This window comes from Leucoraja erinacea, chromosome 14 (genome assembly GCF_028641065.1).
Source record: "Leucoraja erinacea ecotype New England chromosome 14, Leri_hhj_1, whole genome shotgun sequence".
NCBI classification, from domain to species: domain Eukaryota; kingdom Metazoa; phylum Chordata; class Chondrichthyes; order Rajiformes; family Rajidae; genus Leucoraja; species Leucoraja erinaceus.
This window is the reverse complement of record NC_073390.1, coordinates 3,412,294-3,431,683: the sequence shown is the minus strand read 5'-3', so window position 1 is coordinate 3,431,683 and position 19,390 is coordinate 3,412,294. Positions and strand designations below refer to the sequence as shown.

General features: G+C 41.0%; 1 protein-coding gene across 3 annotated transcripts in view; it reads left to right on the top strand.

The window, feature by feature from the left end:
• The window catches only part of atp11b (ATPase phospholipid transporting 11B (putative)), a 174,951-nt gene that overhangs the window by 89,136 nt on the left and 66,425 nt on the right, over positions 1 to 19,390 (top strand). For all 3 annotated transcript variants that reach the window (XM_055645390.1, XM_055645388.1, XM_055645389.1), the window contains exons 16-19: positions 326 to 399; positions 2,353 to 2,456; positions 13,904 to 14,085; positions 16,632 to 16,835. In XM_055645390.1, coding sequence (XP_055501365.1) covers positions 326 to 399; positions 2,353 to 2,456; positions 13,904 to 14,085; positions 16,632 to 16,835 — 564 coding nt within the window. The remainder of the gene's footprint in view (positions 1 to 325; positions 400 to 2,352; positions 2,457 to 13,903; positions 14,086 to 16,631; positions 16,836 to 19,390) is intronic.

The following is a 19,390-nucleotide window of genomic DNA, read 5'->3' as shown; positions in this document are numbered from 1 at the left end:
TTAAGCATACATTTTAACACTGCACTGTTGGCAACAGACTTCCACTTCAATTACTGCTATGCAGACTGAATACTTTCTATAATTAATTATCAGGCACACAATTCTTATGAGTACTGAGACCTCTGATGTAGGTTTAGCTGTTTTTAATGATACTGCAGCAGCCTCACTGAAAATTTACTCATTAACTTATTGAAACATAAAAGCCACCTCTTTAACATGAGATTAAAGCGGAATCAACAACTGAAAATACGTTGGATATATGGCTGGCTGTTTAAAAATTCTTTAATATCCATATTTATTTTATTTGCTTCCTCCCTTTCTGCAGATACAAACTTCTTGATGTTTTAGAGTTTGATGCAGATCGCAGGCGAATGAGTGTGATTGTTGAAATGCCAGAAGGTACATTCCTGTTATAGCTAACTGGTAAATTTGAGAACATGAAGATGCGCCTTTTTCTAGTTCACAAAATGTGTGAATGCAAGGAAAAGCATAAATATTTATTATTAATTCAGAAAATGCTGGAAATATTCAACAGATCAGGGGAGAGAAATGGAACTAACGTTTCAGGTCGATGTCCCTTCCATCTGAAACTGATTCAGATGTCCCTTCCATCTGAAACTGATGTCAACATTTAATGGCATCATTATAGAACAGTTCAGCAAAGGAACAGGTGCTTCGGCCCACACTGTTTGTGCCAAGCATGATGCCAAATTAAACTGATCTCCTCTACCTGTACCTGAACTGCCATCTGCCTATGTAAAAGCCTCTTCAATGCCACTATCATATCTGCCTCCACCACCAACCCCGGCAATGTGTTCCAAGCCCTCCACCATTCTCTTGTGTTAAAAAAAAATCTTGCTCCGCGCATCTCAATTAAACTTTCCCCCTTTCGCCATGTAGCTATGCCCTTTAGTGTTGGAAATTTCCATCCTGGGGAAAAAGGTCCAGACTGTCTACCCTGTCTGTGCCTCTTATAAGTTTATTCAAAACTGCTATCAAATCTCCCCTCAAACTCTTGACGTTCCAGAGAAAACAATCCAAGTCTATACAACCTCTCTGTGTAGCTGAAACCCTGTAATCCAGGCAACATTCTGGTAAACCTCATCTGCACCCTCTCCAACGCCTCCACATCTTTCCCTTAACTGCATGCAATATTCTAAATACACCCTAACCAAAATCCTATAGAGCTGTATCATGACTTCCTGACTCTCATACTCAATGCCCTAGCCATGAAGACAAGCATACCTTATGCCTTCTTTACCACCCTATCTACTTGTGCTGCCACCTTCAGTGGGCTCGGACTCCAAGACCCCTCTGCCCATCAATGCTGTTAAGAATCTTGCTCTTATATACTTTTCAGTTTCATTTAACCTCCCAAAGTGTAACATCTCAACTTTCTCATAGAGCTGTTCATCCCCCATTTCTGACTATATCCTTTATCTTCTGACAGCTCATACCATCAACTGCCGACTTTGGTGCCATGAAGACAAGCACCAATTCATCTTATTTGCAAATTTATATTCACAAACAACAGTTGGAGGTTTGTGACCGGGATGTGTGGATGGGACTTCTGTTGTTTGTGATGTATATAAATGACTTGCACGCAATTCTAGATGAATTGGTAAGTCCTTCTGATGACACCAAAACATGAAATCAAGTGAGAGACACGATCTGCCATGATGAGCCATGCAGGCCATCCCTAATTAGCCCATTCTCTTCCAAAAGCAAGTAAATCCTATCCCAAAGAATTCCCTCCAGTAGCTTCCGTACCACTAATGTGAGGCTCACTGGCCTCTAATTCCCTGGATTCTCACTACTTCTCTTCTTAAACAAAGGAACAACATTGGCCATTCTCCAGTCCTCCAGAACCTTGTCTATGGTTAAAGAAGATACTTTGGTTAAAGAAGATTCTAGTTAAGACCCAGCATTCTCCTCTTTTGCGTCCCTCAATAACTGGGATAGATCCCATCAGGCCCGGGGGACTAATTATCTTAATGCAAGAGCAAGCATTACCTCCTTACCTTACCTCTCAAATTAGCCTAGTATATGGTTTGCCACACTGAGCTGTCTTTCTTGGTACTTGGCAGGTCAAAGTAATCATTTGGTACCTCCCACTGAAGCATAGAAACCCACGCATCCTTGCACAAATCCTCTCTGTAAATAGGAGGTCTGCTTCAAAAATGAAATGGTACATGCTTCATAGGATTTCAATCTAATCACCCATATTAAATGTGCTTTGTTCCTTTCTCCAATCATTTTTATTTTCTGAACCTTTTGTAAGATCTTCATTTACACCTTCATACATTTATATGTAAATCTTTTTTTTAAGTGTCAACATCTAATTTGTTTCAGAAAAAATGATAATGTTTACTAAAGGGGCAGAATCCTCCATCATTCCATTAGCAAGATCCGGGGCAGTAACTGAAATGAGTGCACATGTGGATGAACTTGCCATGGTAAGTTTTACAAGTTTTTGGAGAACAATGGTTTGAGGAATTGGGTTCGGCACCTCCTATTCATCAGGCATTAAGTTATTTCCAAGTGTGCAAATGGGAGTTGCAGATTACATTCTGAAAGCAATGTTAATAAAAGATTTTGGGTGGAATTAATGACCCTCGATAGCACATGGAAGAGAAAGATTATCTGCCAAATGCTAATTGCAAACTGGAATCCCTGTGGTTATGAATGCCCCTTTGCCACTTAACCTTTTACGTATTTGACTCCTACCAGGTTGCTAATGAAATACAAGCAATATCATGCACTCTGACTGGATAGCATCCATTGCTTTCTCCCAGTTCCTTTGACCCAACCACTCTATGGCCTCTGCATGTTTCTGCACAATGTATAACCAAATCCAGATGTACCCTCTATTAGAGTTAGTGTCTGAGTTCATAGCTGCACTTGCAAAGTAACATGACAGCATATCTTCATCTTCACTGTCTTCTCTTCCTCCATTGAAAGTTTCCATTCTTGGTTATCTGAAGAAAAATCAAGCAAGGTTTGAAATATGCTGAGGGGAGAGAAGAGACATAGTGTGTACTTAAATAATTGCAACCTCTGGGTCAGGAGAGCTTGCTACATGAGGAAGTAGTTGGATGGGTGAGTATGGATTAGCAGCTCTTATTGCTGCCTTCCCCAAGGAGGTTAAAGCATGCAAATGTGCTTGTTCTCTCATTCCTTATATTTGGCTCTTCAGCTACAGTGAAATGTTAAATGTTATTTGGGTAATGGAGCTTTGATGGTTATAACGCCATGAATTGAGAATTTTGAGGCTTATAACATTGCTGAACTTGGAAGATGATGTGAAGCATGTGCAAGGGTTGAATACTGATTCATGCAAATTCTTAAGTAGGTAATGCAGGTGTAATAGTTTTAAGCAGTGGATAAAATTAACAGCCAGATAGTAACACAGCATTTGAAGCTAATTCGTCAGATATTTGTAATATTTAACCCTAAGCAACACTGCAAACCGGCTACCGGGAATATTCATAGGTTATAGGAGCAGAATGAGGCCATTTCACCCATCAAGTCTACTCCGCCATTCAATCATGGAGGTTCTTTCTTTCCCTCTCAACCCCATTCTCCTGCCTTCTCCCCATAACCCCTAACACTTCAGGAACTGATCAAACTCCACCTTAAAAATATCCATCGACTTGGCCTCCACAACTTTCTATGGCAATGAATTCCACAGGTTCCCACCCTCTGACTAAAGAAATGTCTCCTCATCACCTTTTGTGCTGAGGCTGTGCCCTCTGGTCCTAAACTCTCCCACTAGTAGAAACATCCTCTCCACATCCACACTATCCAGGCCTTTCACTATTCAGTAAGTTTCAATGAGTTCCCCCCCTCATCCTTCTAAACCCCAGCGAGTACCGGCCCAGTGCAGTCAAATGCTCATCGTATGTTAACCTAATCATCCCAGGGATCGCTCTGGTAAACCTCCTCTGCACCCTCTTCAACACCAGCACATCCTTCCTCAGATAGGGGTCCAAAACTGCTCACAATACTCCTAAGTGGAAAAACCCATTGCCATATTAGCTATTACGATAAGTATCACAGACCAAATAGCTATTGAGAAAAGCCCTCCCTCTTTTCATAATGTTTAAGAAGGAACTGCAGATGCTGGAAATATCGAAGATAGACAAAAATGCTGGAGAAATTCAGTGGGTGAGGCAGCATCAATGGAGCAAATGAATAGGCAACATTTCTCAGGGTCTCGACCTGAAACGTCACCTATTCCTTCGCTCCATAGATCCTGCCTCACCCGCTGAGTTTCTCCAGCTTTTTTGTCTACCTTCCCTCTTTTCGTATAATTTTTGCACCTTTAAGAGGAATAGGTTGCTGTAAAATAATCTTAATCATTTGCAATATTGGGGCACACATTACTGCATGTAGCTTTGGGCATTGAGAGAAACGATGGAGCATGCAAGACATTTCTTATAGTCCTTAAACGCCTCTTTAGCATGTTTATGTGTGATACATTGAATGGGCACGCGTTATCTTTGTATTAAAATATTATATTCATTTTCAGAAATAAGCCAATTTCCTTCCCAATCATCTCCAGATGTTCTTGTGCATTAGAATGAAATAACAAGCATAATAACCTAAATGTTTATGGAAACAAAATTGCCAGATTCACTGCTTGGTAAACCCCTGTCCCACTGTACGAGTTCATTCCAAGAGTTCTCCCGAGTTTGCCCTGATTTGAACTCGGAGACTTACGGTAATGGCCGCTCGTCAGTACTCTGGGCTCTCGTGGACATTTTTCAACATGTTGAAAAATCGTCACGAGTCTTCCAGAGCTTACCTGCCGTTAGCGAGTCTTCCCGAGTATCTGCTGTTAGCGTTACGAGCCGCTAAGAGACGTCCCCGAGCTCCGACGTACCCGCTACGTTCATTCTCCGTGCTTACCACGAGTTTGATTTTTTTTTTTTTTAACTCGGGAGAGCTCTTGAATGAACTCCCATCGTGGGACAGGGCCATTAAACTGAATAAGTCTCCAAGTGGTGCACCAAGATGAATCACTTCTCTATTTTATTCTCCTCGACGTGATGTTACCCTGGAAATAAATGGTCAAAATGTAATTCCATTGACAAACTGCCTGCACTTGTTGCTGATCTACAGTATTTGTCAGGTACAGATTTCTACCAATGCCTACTCCGTGGAGCTATAATCAGATTTGAATTGCAACTAAAGCCATTTAATTTCTACTTGTCAAGCTACTTCCTGGTGAAAGAATGTGGACGGCATAATGCCATCATATAGACAAGACAGCTCGTGAGAAAATGCCAGGAGGCTTAGTCAGCTATCAATCCACAAATTCAGGAATTGGTAACACTATTAGAAGTGAATGAAACAAATACTTAAAAAATATATAAAATTAAAGAAAATACGAATGCACATTCACACATTTTAGTGAACTGAATTGATTAAAATACCTGAACTATCAAATAGGAACCCTTTACTCTCATAGCCACATGTCTCCTGACAATGCTGGGGAGATACAGTAAACTTGCACTCCACCTCGACACTTCATTAGCCATCCCATAGTGGAGTTTCGACAGCAAAACGCCAGTCAACAACAAGTTCTGGAGGTGCATTCTCACAGATATCCTCATTTTAGTTGCACCCAATGCCACCAGAGCATTACACCTAATAATACAGTTTACCAGTATCAATTTGCTCTCTTGTGTAAACTAAAATAACTACCCATAATTCTTGAAAGTATATTTACTCCACTGGTGTGTAAGATTAAGTATATTTACTCCGCTGGTGGTAGGAAGGAACTACAGATGCTGGCTTAAACCGAAGATAGACACAAAAAGCTGGAGTAACTCAGGGAGACAGGCAGCATCTCTGGAGAGAAAGAATGGGTGACGTTTCGGGTCTGAAGAAGGGCCTCAACACGGAACGTCACCCATTCCTTCTCTCCAGAGATGCTGCCTGTCCCGCTGAGTTACTCCAGCTTTTTGTGTCGATCTTCGGCATGTAAGAGCTATTGAGTAGGAGAATATGTGACTAGGAAGGTTGTAGGTTTTTTTGTCATGAACATGAAGTAAGTTGATATTTCGTTGTTGATCTGCTCACTAACTAGTAGTAATATATGATTTGAATGAATTAATTATTTCTTGGGACAACAGCAGCTCAGAAAAGTTTAGGTGCCGTGTGTTCTTCAAGTTCCCGTTTAATAGTCTATACACTAATAAAGTTTTGTATAGGTTCCATAAAAAATCTTGCATATAGCAGCACGTAGATAAAAACACAAAAATATATTATACCTAAATTATACATACATTTGTTAAGGACAAAAGACTGCATTAAAAAAAACAAGACATTAATGCAAAAACATAATTGGAGAAAACAAGTCCATATGAGTGCAAGAGGTAGGGCCGTAGTATTTCTTCATCGAGGTAGCATTAGGGTTGTACAAGTTGGTTCAAGAAACTTAGAGGGAACGTAGGCAAAGAGCCTTTCCTGAAGTTGCTGGTGTGGGACTTCAGACTTCTACCCGATGGTAACAGTGGGAAGAGGGCATAGCCCAGATGGCAGATATTCATGATGATGCCACCCCTTGAGGCAGTGCCTCATGTGGAGGGGATGGCTGTACCCAAGTTGGACTTAGCTGAGTCCCCCACTCTCTGCAGCCTCTTGCGTGATGACATTGTCATAACAAGCCCTGATGCAACCAGTCCAGATACTTTCTAAAGTACATCTGTAAACGTTTGTTGGAGTATTCAAAAACATTCTAAATCTCTTTAAACTTCTCAGAGCTGCATCTTCGTGATTGTGTCAATCTGCTGGGCCCAGGACAGATCATCTGAAATATTAACAACTAGTAATTTGAAGTTGTTAACTCTCTTCTCTACCAATAAAAACTGTCATGTGGTCTCCCCTTTTCTGAAAACCAGTTCCTGGTCTTGTCGATGCTGAACGAGTCGTGGTTGTCACAGCACGTTCAGCTAGGTGTTCTATCTCTCTCCTTTTTCCTGACTCACCACCACAGATAATTTGGGGAACCACGGTGATGTGATCGGCAAATGTATGGATAGCATTGGAGCTGTGCTGAACCATATAATCATGAGTGTAAAGAGAGAAGAGCAGGGGGCTAAGCATGCAGTGTCGAAGTGTACCTGCAATGATGGCTATTGAGGGGATGTTTTTACCAATCTGTACTGATTGAGGTCTGCCAAAGGGGAAGTCAATGATCCAGTTGCAAAGTGAGGTACAGAGGGCCAAGTCTAGGAGCTTGATGATGAGTTTGGCATTGAACACTTGAATTGTAGATGATAAAGAGCAGCCTGATGTAAGTGTTCCTGCTATCCAGATAGAGGAGCGGAGAACCTGTGAGATAATCTGCTTGCTGTTGACCTGTTGTGGCGATGAGCGAATTGAAACCGATCCAGGTTTTTGGAGCAGGAGTTGAGTCGCACCATATTCAGTCTCTCAAGGTACTTCATTACAGTGGGTGTAAGCACTATTGCTTGGTGGTCATTGAGACAGGTCATCGTGCTCTTCTTGGACAACAGTACGATAGATACCCTTCTGGAGAAATGGGAAACAGCCTGCAGAAGCAGAGGCTGAAAGTGTTCTTGCAATGTTCTAGCTAGTTGTTCTGTGCAGGCCCTTAGTACTCGGCCAGGTACGTCATCTGGAACGAACGCTTTTCATAGATTCACCCTTTTGAAGAATGATCCAGTGTTGGCCACGGAGACTAAAATCACAGGGTTGTCAGGGGGTGTTTGGGCTTGTATAGGTGTGTCGTTGTTCTCCATTTTAAAGCTTGTATTGAAGTTGTTCACTTGAAGTCATGCTACACAGTTTTGTCTTATAAGAGGTCATGGTATGCAAGCCCTGCCACATCTGTCAAGTCCATCTGTGACTAGTTTAGCTTGATATTGTTTCTTAATTCTTTTGACTGGCTTTAGAAAGTCATGCCTAGAATTCTTGTATGATACAGGATCGCCAGTCTTAAATGCCAGAGATCTATTCCTCAGCAGCCGACGGGTCCCCTGGTTCATCCAAAACTTCTGGTTAGATAAGACTCAATGTTTTTTGGTACATGCTCATTCACAAATTTCACTATGAAGTTTGTAAAGTATCAAATATACTGAAATTGATTATATTTGCCGATGATACGAATATTTTTTGTTCTGGTGACAATTTGAAGCAGCTTTTGGAAGTCATCACATCAGAAATGAATAAATTAAAACAGTGGTTTGATGTCAACAAATTGTCTAAATTTAAGCAAAACAAAGATTATGCTATTTGGAAAACATAAAATAAACCCTCAAGTACAATTGAAAATAGATAACATAAGTATAGAAAAAGTATATGAAAATAAATTTCTTGGTGTGATCTTAGACCACAAAATCTGCTGGAAACCACATATAAACCACGCCAAAGCAAAACTGGCAAAGTCTATAGCAATATTGGGAAAATCAAGACACATTCTGGACCACAAATCATTACATACTTTGTATAATACACTCATATTGCCATATCTGAGTTACTGTGTGGAGATATGGGGTAACACCTACAAAACCAACCTACAGCCATTATGCACATTACAAAAAAGAGCAAAAGAATTATCAATAACGTTGGATATCTTGAACATACCAATTTATTATTCTTCAAGTCACATGCACTGAAGTTCACTGATCTGGTTAAATTTAAGACTGCGCAAATCATGTACAAAGCAAGAAATAATTTACTTCCAAGAAATATTCAAACACTGTTTATGGAAAGACAGGGTGGGTATAATTTGAGAGGGGAACATAATTTAAAAAAACTCAATGTCAAAACAACTTAAAAGTATGTGCATAGCAACCTGTGGTGTGAATTTGTGGAATGGTCTGGAACAGGAGATAAAACTTAGCACAAGCATAATTCAGTTTAAAAAGATGTACAAAAACACTTGTTTAAAAGGATATTGGGATGAGGATAGGTGATTGTGATATTTGTTATACTGATTGTATTGGGAAGGGTGATTATAGAGTGATGGGTTGTATATATGACTAAGATACTGTATAGTATTTGCCGTTTTTTTCTTTTTTTCTTTTTTTCTTTTTTGTATGGCTTTGTAAATATTTGATTAGTGTTCAAATAAATAATTTGGTGTACATATAGTGGCTGGTGTACATATGGTGTACATATAGCTGCTAAATTTGTATGAGATAATTACAAGCAGTTGAATAAGGGGTGGGAATTAAGCTTTGGCTTCTTCCTGCTCCTTTTCAGACACATATGATTTCATTTATTTATAGATATTGTTTATGACACTTTATAAATATTTTTGTTTTGTTTTTTGTATGCTGTTTCACCATTTGCTTTTTATTCTTTTATTCTGTCCGAAATGAATAACTAATAAATAAATAAATAGATAAATAAAGTTGATGATAACTGTGACATGTTAATTTGGGTCTGCTGATGAATCCTTGAGCATAGCCCAGTCCAGTGACTCAAAGCAGTCCTGTAACCACTCCTCAACCTCCTCAGACCAACACTTTGTAGTCCTTTTTGCTGGTGCCATGCTTTTCGATCCTTTTAGGCAGAGAGAAGCATGGCTAGGTGGTCAGATTCTCCAGCATTCCTGATGGCGATACAGCAATCGCAGAGGCATTGTGATGGGGTTTTTTTTACAGGAAAATACTGTATTGGTTCAGTGCGGCAGTATTTCTTGTGTTGGAATATATATTTTCCACAGGCAATGATCCATCATAAATTTAGCTTGGTTGGCAGTTCTTCATTGCACTTATCAATTTGTGGTGTGACATTTTAATGGTTTATTTTGATTTACTGATTTTTTGATATTCATTGCTAACTAGTCTCCCACATCAGACATAGAACGGTACAGCACATAGACATAGACATAGAAAATAGGTGCAGGAGTAGGCCATTCGGCCCTTCGAGCCTGCACCACCATTCAATATGATTGTGGCTGATCATCCAACTCGGTATCCTGTCCTGCCCTCTCTCCATACCCCCTGATCCCTTTAGCCACATCTAACTCCCTCTTAAATATATCCAATGAACCAGCCTCAACTACCTTCTGTGGCAGAGAATTCCAGAGATTCACCACTCTCTGTGTGAAAAATGTTTTTCTCATCTCGGTCCTAAAGGATTTCCCCTTTATCCTTAAACTGTGACAGGACTAGGCTCTTCGGCCCACAATATCCGTGTCGCGCATGATGCCAAGTTAATCACTGCTGTCTGCAAGTGAACCATTTCCTTTCATTCCCTGTATATCCATGTGCCTAGCTAAAATCTTCTTAAATGCCACAATTGTATCTGCTTCCACCACCATCCCTGACAGCATGTTCCAGGCACCCACCACTCATTGTTTTTAAAATGTGATGGTACCTTAAAGCTATGCTCTCTAGTCTTTGACATTTTCACCCCAAGGAAACACGTTGTGCTGTCGACCTTACCTCTGCCTCTCATGATTTTACTTTTATCAGGCCCCCCCATGAGCTCCAATGCTCCAGAGGGAACAAGACAAATTTGTCCAACCTCTCCTTAGTGATAATACCCTGTAATCCAGGCAGCATTCCCACTGAAACAGACTCTGTCCATTTCCTCCACAGATGCTGCCTGACCTTCTAAGATCCACTAGCACCAACCTTTCAGAGTCTCCACATCGTTCCTGCAATGGGGCAACAAAAACTGTACACAATGCTCTAAATGTGGTCTAACCAAAATTTTAAGAAGCTGTGCCATGACTTCCTAACTCTTAAACTCAATGCTCAGACCAATGATGTCAAGCATACTGTACACACCTTTACTGCGCTATCTACTTGAGTTGCCTTTTTCAGGGACCCCCAAGACCATTCTGTACCTCAATGCTGTTTTGGGTTTTGCCATTAATTATACTTTCCCCTTGCATTTGACTTCCCAGTGTGCAACACCTCACATTTGCTTGGATTAAATTCTATCTGCCATTTCTCCACCTACATCTATAATTGATTTAAATCCCACTGTATCCTTTGATTGCTTTTCTCACGGTCCACAACTTCACCAGTTTTGGTGTTATCTACAAAACTCACTAACCACTCCACTTACCTTTTCCATCCAAATCAGTTTTGCATGTGACATTTAAAATTAGTGCCAGTGGACCAGGGTGCCTTTTAATCCTGTCCCTTGAACAAGGGAGTAACAGTTGGCACTCTGGAGTCCACTACCAACTGCTGTATCTAAACAGCAGTGAAAGATTATGGATCATACTGCACAATTTATTTCCCCCTTGCTTCGCTGACAATCTGAGGATGAATCCCATCCTGTTCTGGTGATTTATATAATGCCCCCATACTATCCATTTTTAATACATCTAATGTCTGAATAATCTTGTCCTTTACTATTATTTTGGAAGTGACTTCTTCCCTCAGGAAGACAGACGCAAAATCTAATTTCATACTTTAGGATCCATTTGCAAGTCCCTTAAATAAAGTCTACTTGTATGCTTCCAAAATGTTCTTGTCTTCCCTTATATTTTTTTGCAGCTCATTTCTTCTACTGGAGTTATATCTGGCAACTTTTATTTCCAATTTGTCAGTCTATTATATGCCAGGCTTTGTCCAGCCTCTTCTCTCTTCCAGCTTTCTTTCTCTTCACCCCCCCCCCCCCCCCCCCCCCCCCCCCCCCCCCCCCCCCCCCCCCCCCCCCCCCCCCCCCCCCCCCCCCAAAAGATCATGTCAGAACTAACAAGGGTTCTGATCCGAAACGTTGCCTGTTCATGTTTCCCCCAAGATGCTGCCTGACCTGCTGAGCCACTCCTGCATTATTTGCTTTCTCCTATATTTCCAATTTCCTGGACCAGTTCCAATTGTAAATGGGGCCCCTTCCAATTTTTTTTCTTCAGATTGCTGCTGCTCCTCTTTTTCTATAGTAATCTATATCATACGATCACTATCTCCTAAATGTTCCCCATCCTTGAACCACTTTATTTTCTAGAACCAGATGGGGAGAAAAGATGAGGTACAATGGTAAGCTAGCCAAGAATATAAAGCAGGATAGTAAAAGCTTCTTTAGGTATGTGAAGAGGAAAAAATTAGTTAAGACCAAAGTTGGAACATTGAAGACTGAAAAAGGTGAATTTATTATCTGGAACAAGGAAATGCCAGATGAGTTGAACAGGTACTTTGGATCCGTCTTCACTAAGGAGGACATAAACAATCTTCTTGATATACTAGTGGGCAGAGGATCTGGGGTGACGGAGGAACGGACGGAAATCCATATTAGGCAGGACATGGTGTTGGGTAGACTGATGGGACTGAAGGCTGATAAATCCCCAGGGCCTGATGATCTGCATCCCAGGGTACTTAAGGAAGTGGCTCTAGAAATCGTGGACGCACTAGGGATAATTTTCCAATGTTCGATAGATTCAGGATCAGTTCCTGTGGATTGGAGGGTATTTAATGTTTAATGCAGGCAGTGACTAGTGGGGTACCGTAAGGCTCGGTGCTGGGACCGCAGCTATTTACAATATACATCAATGATTTAGATGAAGGGATTCAAAGTAGCATTAGCAAATTTGCAGATGACACAAACATGGGTGGCAATGTGAACTGTGAGGAGGATGTTATGAGAATGCAGGGTGTCTTGGACAGGTTGGGTGAATGGGCAGATGCAGTTTAATGTGGATACATATGAGGTTATCCACTTTGGTAGCAAAAACAATAAGGCAGATTATTATCTAAATGGTGTCAAGTTGGGGAAAGGGGAAGTACAACAGAATCTGGGGGTCCTTGTTCATCAGTCAATTAAAGTAAGCATGCAGGTACAGCAGTCAGTGAAGAAAGTGAATGGCATGTTGGCCTTCATAACAGGAGTTGAGTATAGGAACAAAGAGGTCCTGCAGTTGTATAGGGCCCTAGTGAGACCACACCTGGAGTATTGTGTGCAGTTTTGGTCCCCTAATTTGAGGAAGAACATTCTTGCTATTGAGGGAGTGCAGCGTAGGTTTACAAGGTTACTTCCCGGGATGGCGGAACTGTCATATGCTGAGAGAATGGAGCGGCTGGGCTTGTATACTCTGGAGTTTAGAAGGATGAGAGGATCTTGTTGAAACATATAAGATTATTAAGGGTTTAGACACGCTAGAGGCAGGAAACATGGTCCAGATGTTGGGGGAGTCCAGAACCAGGGGCCACAGTTTAAGAATAAGGGGTAAGTCATTTGGAACGGAGATGAGGAAACACTTTTTCACACAGAGTTGTGAGTGTGTAGAATTCTCACCTCAGAGGGAGGTGGAGGCCGGTTCTTTGGATACTTTCAATAAAGAGCTAGATAGGGCTAGCTCTCCCTTGAAGATAGCGGAGTCAGGGGATATGGGGAGAAGGCAGGAACGAGGTACTGATTGTGGATGATCAACCGTGATCACATTGAATGGCGGTGCTGGCCGAATGGCCTACTCCTGCACCTATTGTCAATTGTCAGATCTGACAATGCCTCCTTCATTGTTGGACAAGAAGCATATTGCTCCACAACATTATTGTTGGCACACTGTAGAAACTTTTCCTCGACCCCTCTCCTATTTTTAAAAGTTGAAATCCTGGACTGATCTTTTACACGCACGTGGAAACTTGAAAACATGGCTCCAAGCCCCATCCCAGATGTGTAAGCACGCTGAAATTGAAGTGATTTATTGATAGTGCTGAACATCAGAGCCAATACCACCTGTTCAAATGGCCAAAAGGTGCAACAAGGTGCTTCTTGGAAAATAATGTACTCAATCAACCTGCCCCATATGCTTGTGGTCAAACATGTAGCGTGATAATGTTGTATCCAATTGTTTGCTAATTTTTCCCTGCTTTATAACGCCTCTTTTTAAACACACTGGTTTGCAAGGCTTTGGAACATCTTCAATATGTACGTAAATAGTAAACAATGTTTGTATTTGTTTTTCTAGAAAGGATTACGAACACTCTGTATAGCTTGTAAATATCTATCCATAGAAGAGTATGAAGAGATCAAATCTCAGCTGGTTGAAGCCAGGACGTCTCTGCATCAACGTGAGCAAGTAGTAGCAGATGTGTTCAATATTATTGAGAAAGATCTCCACCTACTGGGGATTTCTGGAATTGAGGACAAGTATGTTTATGCTCTGATATTTTTAAATCCATGAATATCTTCTTTATCATAAAGCCAATTCTGCATTCTAATTCTGCAAATATAATGTGTAGGGAGGAACTGCAGATGCTGGATTAAACCAAAGACAGACGCAGAAAGCTGGAGTAACTGGAGATGCGGCCTAACCCACTGCGTTACTCCAGCCTTTTGTGTCTGTCTGCAAATATAAAACTAATCCATATCGGAATAAAGTAGGAGTATTTAGAAAATAATTGTTCTCGTTTCAAGGGTTTTCAAAAAAAGAATTGGGCAAGCACTTGGATTGGATGTGAAGGTTCTTAAATAGAAAATATTGATTGTACTGTTAACTTAAACATTGAGAAAATCTTTTTGCGTGATTTGTAGAGGTAAAGAGTTCCCAAAGAGCTTTATTTTGTTCGGACCGAATATCAATTGCTTAACCAATATGGAATTCATCTGTTGTACTAATTTGTCCATATATTGCCTCAGTCATGCTTCCTGATAACATGAAGCTTCCTTATGTGTATATATAAACTTGAGCTAGAGACCATGTGAAACATCAAGTCCATGCTGGCTCCTTGTGGAGCAATCCAGTCTGTTACATTTTTCCCCACTCTTATTGAGAGTCCTGGAAATTGTGCTTATTCAATTCACTTTTGAAAACCATGACTGATTTTATTTCTAATATTTCAGACACCATATCAACCAATCACCAACATACCCTCTGCAAATTGTATAAAAGTATTCTTCACATCTCTTGTATACATTTCCCCATCTCTAAAACTGTAACCTCCTGGTTATTTAATCGTTTGCTTATCATTTCTCTAGTTATCTCCCCAAAATTTGTTTAATCAAATTTCTATTCACTTTATTGCTGAGATCCCTCATCTTTGAAAATATTCTTGTATATCTTGTCTGTATCTTCTTTGGAACCTGCACTATCCTCCTAGTCATAAGTGATAGGAGTGGAATTAGGCCATTCGGCCCATGAAGTCTACTCCGCCATTCAATCATGGCTGATCTATCCTTCCTGACCCCATTCTCCTGCCTTCTCCCCTTAACCTCTGACACATGTACTAATCAAAATCTACCCTTAAAAATATCCACTGACTTGGCCTCTACAGCCTTCTGTGGAAAATAATTCCACATTCATCACCCTTTGACTAAAGAAATTTCTCATCATCTCCTTCCTAAAAGAACGTCCTTTAATTCTGAGGCTATGACCTCTGGTCCTAGACACTCCCATTAGTGAAAACATCCTCTCCACATCTACTCTATCCAAGCCTTTCATTATTCTGTATGTTTCAATGAGGTCCCCCCCTCATTCTTCTAAACTCCAGCGAGTCCAGGCCCAGTGCTGACAAACGCTTATCATAGGTTAACCTACTCGGTCCTGGGATCTTTTTTGTAATAAATATCCAAATATATGGATGACTTTCTTTGACCTATAATTTGTTTTCTAAATTTATAAGGACCCTAATGAGTTGTGAGTTGGGACCTGAATTCAGTTCCCACTTCTTAACTCATTAGGGTCCTTATAAATCTAGAAACAAAATCTATAAGGAAAAGAAAACCATCTATGGTTTATCACAGTGTCCTTTTGTTTTCACAAGTGTAGGAAAGAACTGCAGATGCTGGTTTAAATCGAAGGTTAACACAAAATGCTGGAGTAACTCAGTAGGACAGGCAGCATCTCTGGAGTGAAGGAATGGGTGACGTTTCGGGTCGAGACCCTTCTTCAGACTCTGCAGAAGGGTCTCGGCCCAAAACGTCTATCATTCCTTCACTCCAGAGATCCTGCCTGTCCCGCTGAGTTACTCCAGCATTTTGTGTGTACAAAGTTAACTCAGGTACTCCACTGCATCATCTCTGGGGTATATTGGATTTAAACATTAATTTGCAGGTGTTTTTGAAAACAATAATGACCTGGTAAGATGTCAAATTGGCTTATTTTCATTTAAAAATCTTACCCATTTGATGGGTGTTTATCATTCATCAAACAACAGTAATTTGAGCATAATTTCTGTTGTTTCTTCTATCTGTCACCTGCCCCCATTTTCCTTTTGTCTCCAGAGGATGAGGACACATAATAAATATGTTTGGAAGCTCTGGAGTTTTGGTACCTCAAACAAGTAATTATTTTTCATATGCAAATCTAGGAAATTACATGTGGTACATTTGACCACAGCATACTGTATCAAGCTGACCTTGTGTTGGAAGGAACTGCAGATGCTGGTTTAAACCAAAGATAGACACAAAATGCTGAAGTAACTCAGCGAGACAGGCAGCATCTCTGGAGAGAAGGAATGGGTGTCGTTTCGGGCCGAGACCCTTCTTCAGGCTAGTCACCCATTCCTTCTCTCCAGAGATGCTGCCTGTCCTGCTGAGTTATTCCAGCATTTTGTGTCCATCAAGCTGAACTTGGTTGAGCCCATCCCTACCTGCCTGCTGTATACTCAGCTGATGCCACGGAATTGTCATTTCAATATAACAAATAAAGCATTACATTCTGTTAAGTATCTTCATATCTTTGGATTTTATTCCAGGTTGCAAGAAAAAGTACCTGAGACAATAGAGGCTCTTAAATTGGCAGGCATCAAGGTGTGGGTTCTTACAGGTGATAAACAAGAAACTGCAATTAGTGTGTGTTTATCCAGTGGACATTTTCACAAGTCAATGAATATTTTGGAACTTACTAATCAGAAATCAGAAGGTGAATGTGCGCTGCAACTTCATAGCCTGAGTGTCAGGTAATCAAGTTATCTTTTAATAAGTTTCTGTGATGTATAATTGACCTATGGTGCATTTTGTGATTGCTTACTGAATGAATTCTGGAAAAGTCATTTATCAATAGTTGAATACATATTTAATGACCATTTCGTGACCATTCAATTGAAAAATTGCATGAAAGTAGTACACACAGGCGTGCTTCTCTTGAGTAATCATACAAAAATGAAGTTGAGTAGAGGAGCAAAGAGGACCTTCTGCAGCTGTACAGGGCCCTAGTGAGACCACACCTGGAGTATTGTGTGCAGTTTTGGTCGACAAATTTGAGGAAGGACATTCTTCCTATTGAGGTTAATGCAGCATAAGTTCACAAGGTTAATTCCCGGGATGGCGGGATTGTCATATGCTGAGAGAATGGAGCGGCTGGGCTTGTATACTCTGGAAAGGATGAGAGGGCATATTATTGAAACATATAAGATTATTAAGGGTTTGGACACGCTAGAGGCAGGAAATATGTTCCTGATGTTGGGGGAGTCCAGAGCCAGGGGCCACAGTTTAAGAATAAGGGTTAAGCCATTTAGAAAGGAAATGAGGAAACACTTTTTCACACAGAGAGTGGTGAGTTTGTGGAATTCTCTGCCTCAGAGGGCGGTGGAGGTCGGGTCTCAAGATACTTTCAAGAGAGAGCTGGATGGGGCTTGTAAAGATAGCAGAGTCAGGGGATATAGGGAGAAGGCAAGAACGGGGCACTGATTGTGGATGATCAGCCATGATCACATTGAATGGCGGTGCTGGCTCAAAGGGCCGAATGGCCTACTCCTATACCTATTGTCTATTGTCTATAAAATCATCAGGTCCAGCTAGGAAATGTTAATCATATTAACAGTTTGGTCAGAAAGTAAGTTTTAAGAAGGACCTGACTGAAGTAAAAGGGCAAGATGAGATATGAATATAAGCGTGAGAATTTTAATGAACTATTTTCCATTAGGATAGGATCCCATGGTATTAGAGGCAAGGTTCTAGCATAGGTAGAAGATTGGCTGACTGGCAGAAGACAAAGAGTAGGAATAAAGGGGAAGGAACTGCAGATGCTGGTGCAGGGGGTCTTCTCCAGTTGGCTACCAGTGACCAGTGGTATTCCGCAGGGGTCGATGTTGGATGTGTTACTTTTCACATTATAGGTTAATGATGGAATTGATGGCTTTGTGGCCATGTTTGCGGATGATACAATGTTAGGTGGAGGGACAGGTAGTGGACGGTCACGGTGGCGCAGCGGTAGAGTTGCTACTTTACAGTGAATGCAGCGCCGGAGACCCGGGTTCAATCCCGACTACGGGTACTGTCTGTACGGAGTTTGTACATTCTCCCTGTGACCTGCGTGGGTTTTCTCTGAGATCTTTGGTTTCCTCCCACACTACAAAGAAGTACAGGTTTGTAGGTTAATTGGCTTGGTAAATGTAAAAATTGTCCCTAGTGGGTGTAGGATAGTGTTAATGAGCGGGGATTGCTGGTTGGCGTGGACCCGGTGGGCCGAAGGGCCTGTTTCCATGCTGTATATCTAAACTGCACTAGTGTTGAGGAAACAGGGAGTCGAGAAGAAATTAGACAGGTTGGGAGAATGAGCAAAGTGGCAAATGGAATACAGCCTAACAAAGTGTACGGTCATGCACTACAGTAGAAGGAATAAGAGCGTAGACTACTTTCTAAATGGGGTGAGGATTCAAAAATTGACTTGGGAGTGCTTGTGCAGGAGTCCCAAATGGTCAATTTGCAGATTGAATCACAAGTAGTTAATTTAGTTTATTGTCACGTGTCCGAGGTAAAGTGAAAAGCTTGTTGCGTAAGTATGGAAGGCAAATGCAATATTAGCATTCATTTCCAGGGGACTACAATATAAAAGCAAGGATGTAAAGCTGAGTCTTTATAAGGTGCTGGTCAATCCTCATTTGGAATTATGAGCAGTTTTGGGCCCCATTTTGGAGGAAGGATGTGCTGGTGTGGAGATGGTCCAGAGGAGATTTACAAGAATGATCCTAGGGATGATTGGGTTAATGTATGAGGAGCTAAAGTATAGATGGAGCCGATGGAAATGAGGGGGGTTTGTGTGCTGGTCTGGACTATGTCCACAACTCTACAATTTTTAGTGGTCTTGGATGGAACTGTTCCCAAACTGAGGCTGTGATAGTGTGCACATGCTCAGAATAAAAGGATATCCTTTAGAATGGAGATGAGGTGGAATTTCTTATGCTAGTGGGTGCTGAATCTGGGAATTCATTGTGACAGATGGCTGTGGAGGCAAGTCTTAACGTTTTAAAGCGGAGATTGATAGGTTTAAGGAGGAGACATGAATCACAATCTACCGTATCGGTGACCTTCGGACTATCTTTAATCAGACTTTACTGTCTTTATCTTGGGCTAAACTTTATTCCCATATCATGATTCTGCACTCTGTGAATGGCTCGATTGTAATCATGCATTGTCTTTCCGCTGACTGGTTAGCATGGAACAAAAGCTTTTCACTGTACCTTGGTACACGTGACAATAAACTAAACTGAAACACTTATTCAGAACTGGATAT